Below are 10,587 nucleotides of genomic sequence, written 5' to 3'. Positions count from 1 at the left end.
CCAACCGTTTTCCACTGAAAACGGGGTCACCGGACGCACATTATGTTGCACCGGACGCACTGCACCGAGCGTCCGGTGTAACATAACGGCTAACTGTACTTCTCTCTGACAGGTCACCGGACGCTAACTTCCAGCGTCCGGTGCACCGTCCGGTGCTCGGGGAAACTTTACATGCTCCCTGCGCATGGGACCGGACGCTACCCGGCGCGTCTGGTGCTAGCGTCCGGTGCTCAGGGAAGGCTTGCAACCTCCCTGGGTAAGGGACCGGACGCTACCCGGTGCGTCCGGTGCTAGCGTCCGGTGCCTAACCCTAAGCACGGCACTGTTCTAACGGCTAAGGACCTCACCGGACGCACTCATAGAGCGTCCGGTGCAGCGTTCGGTGCCCCTTTGGGCACCCAAACTCCGTCGAAACGCGATCGCTCGAAAGCGAAGAAGGTTTTTCTCGATCTAAGGACTATCTCTGAGCTGCCTAGTGCTAGGTTTACCAAGTGTGCACCACACCTAAACCTAAAGCCTCGTCTAAGTCAAGCTACTAGATCAAAGCCCCTCTTAATAGTACGGTCAAAGGAAAACAAAGTCCTAAACTACTCTAAGTGCCCTTCTTCACCAAATGGCACTTAGACCTAGTCTAGTCTTGACGATGTCCATCCGTCCTTTAAAAACCGAAACGATTTCCACTATTAAGTAGGCATGTACGTCCCTGTTCATCGAGTACCTATTTACCATGACCTTACCTATGACTTTGCCTCTGCAAAACACACGTTAGTCATAGTAACCAACAATGTCATTAATCACCGAAATCACTAGGGGCCTAGATGCTCTTTCAATCTTCATAGATAATTGTTGGTGATTCAATTAAACCAATATCATATGACTGTTGTATGTGGTTAGTCATTCTGTGAAGCCATACACATTCTCGTGATGCCTCGTATAGAGCAATAATTTTAGAATGATTAGTAGAGGTTGCTATCAGAGTCTGCTTAGAAGACTTCTATGAAATAGTTGTACCTCCATGTAGGATCAGATAAGTAACCAGCATCTATATAGCCGATCATACTGGGATCATGATTTTTCATGAAAAATAAATCAAGATCCTTTGTGCCATTAAGGTATCTAAGGATACACTTCGCTCCCGTCTAATGACGGCAAGTCGGGTCCACACTTTGCCTAGCTAGTAAGTTCACTGCAAATGTATCGGGCCTAGTGCAATTTGCAAGATACATAAGTGTGCCAATGACACTGAGATATGGGATTTCTGGTCCCAACATCTTCTCCCCAACATCCCATAGTCTAAATAGATCTTTCCCTAATTCTAAGGAACGAACAACCATTGAGATTTTATTAGGGTATGATTTATCCATATTGAATTTCTCTAATATTTTCTGGATATAGGCTGATTGATGCACTAAAATCCCTAAAGGGCAGTGCTTAGTTTGTAAGCCTAGGCAATATTTGGTCTTACCCAAATCCTTTATCTCGAATTTTTTCTTTAGACGTTTGTGTGCTTCTTCTATATCCTTTGAACTATCAATGATCTTTAAATCATCAATATACACAGATATAATATAAAATCTTGTTTGAGATTTCTTAATGAAAACACATGGGCAATCATCATTATTGGTGTATCCTTTCTTTAAAAGGAATTCACTCAATTGGTTGTACCACATTCGTCCCGACTGCTTCAAGCCATATAATGACTTTTCCAGTTTTACACAATACATGTTACGATTTGTGTTTGGATTCAGAATTTGGATTCCATCGAAAACCTTCATGTATATGTTTAAATCAAGTGACCCATATAAATATGTTGTCACCACATCCATCAACTGCATAGATAGATGATTTTGAACTGCCGATGACATTAAGTATCGAAAAGTAATTCCACTCATTACTAGAGAATAAGTTTCATTGTAATCAATATCATGTCTCTGTGTGAACCCTTGTGCTACGAGCCTTGCTTTATATCTCACCATCTCATTGTTCTCATTCCGTTTTTGGGCAGAAACTCATTTAAAGCCTATAGGAAAGACTTTGGAAGGTGTAGGTATTGTAGATGTGAATAGCCCTCTTCTAGTGAGCGAGGCTATCTCAGCTTGAATTTCTTATTTCCATTGAGTCCAGTCCGAGCGCTTTTTGCACTCTGCCATGGTCTTAGGATATGGATCGTTGAGAAAGATTTCTACAATTATTGCGGAGAAGTACATGTCTACAAGAGTAGTCTTATAATCGTATGATTCTCTAGAATCGATATAATTGATGGAAATTTCTTTCACCTTATTATTTGACTTAACATTTCCCAAAACTATGGACTCGGGGTGTTCCGATGTCCCAGGATCAGAATTTGGAAGCACCATTGATCCGGGTTTACGGATTTGGTTCTGGTGTTGGACTTTTACCCACTATTGGGTGTCTACCAACTTGAGGTTGGCTTGGATTTACTGATTTGGAGGATTTAGCTCTCGATTTCCTCATATGCTTACTTGGAGCATTATCCTTAGGAGCGGTCATACTTCTCCCCCTCTTCTTTGGAAGTGGGAGTGGAATGGTTTTTATTGGTACCTCCACTCTTTCGGCCGCATTGCGAGCAGGATAAGAGGATTTAGTGACACCCTTATAATCAATAAATGCTTTTGGCAGGTTATTTGCAATATGTTGTAAGTTATGATTTTTTGAACTTGTTGTTCAGTCTCTAAAGTGCGTGGATCTAAGGAGGAAATGCCTTGGGTATTGAAACGACCTAGATTTTTCCACAAAGGGGAAAATCCACATATTCGAATTATAATGTGATAATTCAGAAATTGAGCCATCACATTATCATATATCAGCTGTTATCATAGTCATACATCGTGAAAAACGAGATTACAACACATTTACTTTACAACTCTTGATTAACAAGCCTATTACATCGTTTTTCTAGCGGAAACACACACGGATTTTTATCAGAGTCGATGTAGCGCGTCGGCGGTGAAGACTCCTCCTTCACGGGCAATCATCAGAGTCGGCGTAGTTTATGAGCGGGCGTAGCCTTCATCTCCGAACCAAACTTGAGCGCAGGAACGAGACCACCTAATCCTTCTATTCTCCGTAGTTATCGCCATAGACCATATTCAAAACCTGCTAAACAATTTTTAGTACGATTTGTACTGGCCACTGGCTCCCACCCTATGCTTTTGCGTAAGCTTTGTGGTAAGTGGAATGCAAAGGGTAGATCAAGAGGCCTATAGATATGGTTGTAGTTTTCCTATGCAATTTCATCAATATTTTGTAATAAGTTCATCAAGTTTTAATCCATATCATCCACACATCCATCCATCCACCCCATCACACACATCTCACCACACTCTCACTCTCTAGGCGGCAAGTACGACTCCCGCTCGTGCCTTGCCTCAACAGACAACGCCGGATCCAACACAAACCCAGGGGAAGGTAGAAAGGACTCCTCTCACTAGTCAAGTGAAGCGGAACATAGGAAAGGTCCATAGCCGAGAAAACGGCATATGTATCGATCGATCAACCAAACTCTGCAGAGGTTTACACTAACCACAAGATCACCATCATCGACGATCCGGCTCGTCTAGGCTGATACCGGGCTGCCTTCCAACTAAACACGATGCCACCCTACCACTCAGGACTGGGGCCACACCGGAGTACCACCGGCATGCTGAGACTGTGAGGCATAGTACCGGGCCCCCAAGGGTCACTACGCTGTCTTAGGAGGGTGTGGGTCATCATGCCCGTACCTCCCTACACTATCCGCTATCAACCTAGTAGTAGTGGCACCGCACTAGCTGGTCGTACATCCGTCCCGCACCATAATAAGGCGAGTGGCGTGTAAGGCTTCCTACGAAACGGTTCTCAGAACATCTCAGTCCTTAGGGTGACCGAACAGGACATCTTCATGAGGGGCCAACCGATGCCCCGCTCGACGGGACATCCGATTACCCCGTGCTAAACAGCACCTCCCATCCCGGTGCTTCGTCCCACGAAGACACTCCACTCCGAGACCTCTCCCTGTCACACGTACCCGCCACAGGTATCTCTCGTGGAGAACGCCCAGGTAGCGTCCCCCAGCAAGACTTGTCCCAAGACTCATCGTAGATCCCGCTCGGTCGACTCACCCTCACCACACACCCAAGACACACGCCAAGATCTCCCAAATCCATTATCCATTTCTTAACCAGTTATCGGCACCACGTGCCTTATCCACTCACATCCAATCCTCCACAATGCATCACATCACAGATATAATGCGTAGTAGAAGCAATAGCAAGTAGTATGCACGCATCTAACCTAACAGCGGGTGTGCGAGGGTTATAGGTTGCAACAAGGCAATGGCTCACAAGCATTTCTACCATGCAACCTATCTCAGTTCATTTGCATAAAAGTAAAGCACTAGCATCTACATTATTGCATGTCTAATAGGATTCTACGAGGTTGGGTGGGACGTGGCACCTGTTGAATAATGACATTTCCAAGATCCTCAGTTCACTTGTAGTTGTACTCATCCAAGATCCTCCTTTTCGCATGTTCTTCCTTTAACTGGTCCCGGTCCGACCAACGCTAACCTCGAAGCGACTACCTCGAAAGCGACAATCAAGGCGAAACAATCAAACCACTAGACCTCGAAAGACTGCGAAAAGAGACGACAGAACACTGAGGAACAACTACACTAAAAGAGCAACGAAAGGAAAACGGCTTAGCCCTCTCGGCGGATGTCCGATCTCTGGGCTAAAAGAAATGAGAATGGTTGTTTACTAAGTACAAGCTGGAGTCTTCGCCTAGCCGTTACTTCCCGGGTCGATCGTGTCGACCTGTACGGCTTTAATAACAAAGGCGTAGACCCTAACTTATTCTAAGTAAACACCACGGCTTACGGTCTTCCGATCCAAGTGTCATAGAGATCGACGGGAATCGAAAAGACTACAAGCACGAGAAGTTCCGGTCTCTCTCAATCCATATGCCATTGTAGTTGGCGAGAGCCAAGAGAGGGTGGAACAAAGAGAGAAGAAAAGGGGAGTGGTCTACTCCTTCCAATCCACTTGCCATGGTAAGAGACGGGGTATCAGAAAGAGTGACACACAAGAACATGAGTGCTCAAACTACTTGTAGGGTACCACAACCTAGGTGCACTAAATGCACTAAGACATCTCTAGGGTTCATAGCGGTGCGGCTGTCACCGCGAGAACCAAAGAAACGCTACGGTCGAATAAGTACAAGCATACAAGAGTTTAGGCACGAAGAACCAAAATGGCGGAAAGACACGGGATTCACCTTCCTTTGATCCACTCGCCATAGCAACGGCGGGAATCGCAGAATTGGAAACAAAACATCAAACAAGCAAAAGGACTCAATCCACGTCTTACTAGATCAATGAGGATTAAGAACAAGAGAGAAGAAGAATGGAGTTCATACTCTTTCGACCTACTCGTCATGGAATGAACGACGGTTGGATAAAGAGAGACATGACCCCATGATCTACTCTAACTCATAACACTTCTCAACCTAGGTGCTTCTGAATCGACACAAGGTCATTCCTACAGTTCCAGGCGATGCGATTGTCACCGCGGGAACTACGGGAAATGCCCGGGTCTAGGTAGCATAAACATATGAGGTGGTTAGGATAAACACGCGAGAAAAATGGGGTAAAGCCCGATGGTCATGGCAAGGTGGACTTGCGGCCATGAGCTTCACCTAACGAGTTGGCCTCCGACAATTCCACGAAGGTTGTCCCCTAGTTCGTATCCCACTAGACTAGGCCACCTAGGTCTCGAGTGTGCGGGTAAGAACCGCGTCGATAACAACATCGAGTCCGTGACGACCACGTTCGAGGGACGAGAATAGGGGCTAACGAGTGTAGTACAATGAAGACAACTAAAGCACGAGAGAGGGGTCATGTTTGGCGTCACGGCCATGGCGAGACGAGCTCGCGATCGTAACGTTCAAACACATCGCTCTCTCAACCAGCTCGAAGGCACGGTCCTCAGGCAAATAACAAAAGAAGGAACAACGACAACATGAGAGAAGGGACATGCTTGGCATTACGGCCATGGCGAGATGAACTCGCGATCGCAACACTCAAACATATCACTCTCTCGACCAGCTCGAAGGCACGGTCCACAGATGATGACAAGAACAAAAGCACAAACTGCAAGAGCTGTGACTCAACCAGTGACTAAACAAAAACACTATCAAGACGACAACTCAGAGTAGCACATTTCCAATAGCACAAGATAGAGAGATAGATAACTAGACCGGCACGAAGGCACGGCGCAGGCAGTGATATAGACGAAGATAGATCGTGCATTAAACAAGATATGAGATGAATGATCATGTACAAATGATAGATAACGAAATGATGTATGAACAGATATGAATTAATATGGAGTTCCAACGTCGGCTAGGGTTTAGGGGGGGTTTCGACCTTGCCGAACGTGAGGAAGGCGGCGGAGGCCTGCTGCTGCCACTCTGATCCGGCTATGATCTACCACTGACCAGCTACGGCTTGCTACGGTTGGTTGGAGGTGGTTGTGGCTTGCTGCAGCGGTTCCAGGGGTTAGCCGAGGGCAGCAGCGTGGTCCAGCCATGCGGCAATGGTGCCCCAAGGGCACATCCTCCCTGCAAGGTGTAGAACACGGCACGAAGGCCGATCTCAGCATGGTGAACGCAGGAAGGGGAAAATGCAGAGGACTTGGGCATTGGTGGCTCACCGGCGGTATGCTGCCGTTGCTGCATGTTCTGGCTTGGTGGAGGGGAGGTGTTCGCGATCACCACGCGAGGTGAGCACGACATCCCGAACGGTGCAGGGTCCCTGAGCTCGCCATGGCGACGCAAGGCGACGTTGTGCTCACGGCATGACGCGGGAGTGGTCCTGGCTGGCGCGACGGTGGAGCAGGGCACCAGTGTTGCAGGCGACGTCGCGGTGGGGACGGCGTCTTGGTGCTCACGGGGCGGAGACAGAGGCGTCGTGGTCGGGGCGAGGTCGTGCTTGGCGGCGTCGGCATCGGCGTCGGGGCAGGGGCGTCGAGGTCGCCGGGCGAGGGTGGCACCGTGGGCGCGGCTGATGCCGAGGTGCGCGCGTCGGCCTAGGGACTCAGAGCAGGGGCGTAGTGGAGCAGAGGCTCGGCGCGCGGCGGACGGCTCCGGTGCGGCGTCGTGGATGGAGCTCGGCGGAGAGGGAGCACTCGCCGCGGCGTCGCTACTGGACGTGGCGACCGTGGCGTGCCCGCGGTCTGATGGCGTCGTCGCGGCGGCCGGGGCGGGGGCGAGGGCGAGGCCGACACGGCGCGGTCGCGGCTTGCGGACGACGGCGTCGCGGGGTCGGGGCTCGGCGTGGCGAGGGCGCGGAGGCGGCTCACGGGCTCCGGGGGCGAGCCGAGGTGCTCGGGATGGGTGAGCAAGGAGGCCGGGGGGTGGTTGACGGCGCCGGTCGTGGAGGAGAAGGGGGAGGGCGGCGGCGCTGAGCGGAGGGAGCAGACAGCGGCGGCTCGGCTTTTATACGCGCGTGTGGCTAGGGCATGGAGGGCTGCAACGGTTCCTGGGCGTCCATGCTTCGGAGAGGACACGCAGCGCTCATCGGCGTCCGTGCCACGGAGGCAGAGGGCGCGATGCGGGTTCCGGGGCGCGGTGCGCGCTCTCCTGGCGACGGCGACGGCGCTGCTCTGGGCAGGAGGCGGGGCGCGCGTGTAGGGTTCCAGGGGGCAGGGGTCTTGGGCCAGGCGACTTGGGGGAAACTGGGCCGGGGCAGGTGCTGCGCGCGCGGGCCTTGGAGCAGGGGATGGGGTTGGCTGGGCTTGCGAGCGTGGGGTGGGCCATGACCTTGGCTGGGCCACGCGCGAGGATGGCGAAATGGGCCGGTCGGGTGAGCAGCTGAGCTGGGCCAAGGCAAAGGAGGGGAAATAGGGAGCAGGCCAGCTGTGCTGTACTGGAAGGGAGAGGAAATTGGATTTTGGCCCGAAGGAGAAGTAGATGGTTTTCCATTTCCTAAAATGATTGGGAGGGAAAGGGAAAAGAGATTGAGATGAGATCAAGGAGGGAGGAGGTTTGAGAAGGGGACTTCGAGGAGAGTTCGAAAAGAAACCAAAGGAGCTTGAGACATACTCCAACGAAAAAGTTGAGAAGTGATTCGCTTCGCCTGGGAGATAGGCTCAGCAAGGATTCAGAAAGACTTCGCTACTGATTTGTGCACTCAAAACGAAACTTAAAACCCTAAACAAAACCCAACTCAAGACGACTTACGAACAAGAGCACTCGCCTACAAACAATGTACATGTATGCCACGATTTGTTAGCGGGTTAGGATCGAGTTAGACCTAAAAACTATATGCTTTACACAATAACAGGAAAAATTTTAAAAATCTCGTATTTTTGGTTTACGTAAAAATCTGGGATGTTACAGGTATTCCAATTGATTTCCTCGTATTTGTTTGGTACTTGAAATCTCCCCCTAATGCCGAGAAATGGTCCTTATTGAATATGCAATCAGCATACCGGGCCGTGAATAAGTCCCCTATAAGAGGATATTTGATAATCAATGGAGATTGATATCCCACATAGATACCAAGTTTCCTATGTGGACCCATAGAGGTATGCTTAGGTAGTGAGATTGCTACGTATGCAGCGCAATCGAATTTTCGTAGATGGAAAATATTTGACATATCCCCACGTACATGATATGCAGTTGGATGCAATTGAGTTAAGTCGGCAGCATGTAAAACTGCATGACTCCAACATGAAGTTGGTCTTGCAATGAGTTTAATTCTCTTAATAAGATATTCTGCTAAACCATTTTGTGTATGGACATATGGGATAAAGTGCTTAACTTGAATTTCCAAAGCCAAACAATAATCATTGAAACCCTTTGAGGAAAATTTAGCAGCATTGTCCATTTAAATTGATTGAATTTGATGTTCAAGATTATGTGCTCTGAGTTTAATAACTTGAGCAATAATTTTTGCGAAAGCATGGTTACGTGTGGACAAAAGATACACATGAGACCATCTAGTATATGCATCTATTAGAACCATGAAGTACCTGAATGGTCCAGACGTTGGTTGTATGGGACCACAAATATATCCTTGAATATGTTCAAGAAATTTAAGTGCCTCATTTTGGATTTTAACGGGCGATGGACATAAGATCAATTTCCCTATAACGCATGAAGTGCGCATAAAATCTGAAGATTTGAGGAACTTAGCAATATTTAACTCATGACCATTAGAATTGTTGATAATTTTCTACATCATCCCTATACCACGATGACCAAGGCGATCATGCCAAGTTTTGAATGCATCAATATTCTGGAAAATTACCTTGTACGCAACATGTGGTACGAGTTTAATGTATGTGTAGTACAAACCGGAGGAAAAGAGGGAATTTTCTCAACAATTTGTTTGTCATATCCGTTGTTTTTAGTAACAAGGAGAATTTCCTCATTATTGTCATCAAGGGTTTCTATATGGAAACCATTTTGACGGATATCTCAATAATTTAATAAAGTACGCTTTGAATCGGGATACAATAATGCATTCTCAATTGTAATTTGGGTACCCATAGGGAGTACAATAATGGCACGACTTAAACCAATTATTGTAGCATCGCGCCCAGCGATTGTCAAAACATTTCCTTGTCTTTTAGTAAGAGTTTGAAAATTTTTTGTTTCCCTAAGAATAGAATTAGTGGTACCGTTGTCCACTAGGCATAATTCCTCCTCCATGAAATCGACCCTCGTAGAAACGATGGGGGTTCAGAGGCATGTGCCTCTGTTCATGAGCAGTGCTGATAACATGTTAAAAATAAATGCAAAATGAACAGTGATTTAGGATCATCTATTGTCTTCCATTGATCTCATAGAATATATACAAGTGAAGAGGGTGTCTTCAATTGTTAACTGCTAATCTCTAACACTAGTCCTAACTACTCGTACAGGCGTCGTACGAATCCATATGGAACCGATGAGATCATCGATCATCAGTGAATGAATGTCTATTGATCTCATCGATCATCAGTGAATGAATGTCTATTGAGAATAGACATCGTTTCACAACATATGGCACTATATAAGACCACCTATGGGACAACACCAATATATTTGCCCTTAGTTTGTGCCTTTTTTTAGAATTTTGGGGCATAATCCCGGTATTAGCATTAAGGGCAAGGTCAATAATGGAGCTAAAATATTTGCCTATAAGCCAAATGATTAGAGCCAAGTTATACAGTAAAAGTTATACAGTAAGTTGTTTCTTTTGAACCCACCATTACCTATGCATCCATGCCAAACTTGGTACTTGCATGAGAGCCAAACTATCATCTCTATCTTGTCTTCTCTCCACATCAACATTAGCTTAGCTATAAACCTATTATTGTACCTGCTCTAACAGAGACTTAAATTTTATGCAGACCAAAAGTTTACTTATAGGCGTGACAAGCTCTCCAATCATCATATACTGCACCATCTTAGAGCTCGTGTCATATTCGGGCTATTCATCAGATCCCAACCTCGATTACTCGATCCCTGGTTACAAATTTTCTTACCCAATAACTTTCTATTATCAAAGGCAAAAGGATAACCAATTTCCACTAAACAGTC

General features: G+C 47.2%; 1 protein-coding gene across 1 annotated transcript; it reads right to left on the bottom strand.

Moving 5' to 3' along the window:
• LOC110434740 (vegetative cell wall protein gp1-like) lies at positions 6,499 to 7,815 on the bottom strand. The gene is made up of 2 exons (XM_021459454.1): positions 7,589 to 7,815; positions 6,499 to 7,459 (listed from the first exon to the last, which is right to left on the bottom strand). The coding sequence occupies exons 1-2, from the start codon at positions 7,813 to 7,815 to the stop codon at positions 6,499 to 6,501; spliced, it is 1,188 nt and encodes a 395-aa protein (XP_021315129.1).

The sequence above is a fragment of the Sorghum bicolor genome, chromosome 4 (genome assembly GCF_000003195.3).
Source record: "Sorghum bicolor cultivar BTx623 chromosome 4, Sorghum_bicolor_NCBIv3, whole genome shotgun sequence".
NCBI classification, from domain to species: Eukaryota; Viridiplantae; Streptophyta; class Magnoliopsida; order Poales; family Poaceae; genus Sorghum; species Sorghum bicolor.
The sequence above is the reverse complement of the archived record's forward strand: the minus strand, read 5'-3'. Positions and strand labels throughout refer to the sequence as shown.

Bases quoted from the DNA above. Each gene is read 5' to 3' on its own strand.
- LOC110434740 (XM_021459454.1), bottom strand. From the start codon at position 7,815: ATGGCCCACCCCACGCTCGCAAGCCCAGCCAACCCCATCCCCTGCTCC. The intron at 7,460-7,588 runs GCACGGACGCCG...CCCTCCGCTCAG, and splicing joins TCGCGCCCTCTGCCTCCGTG to CGCCGCCGCCCTCCCCCTTC.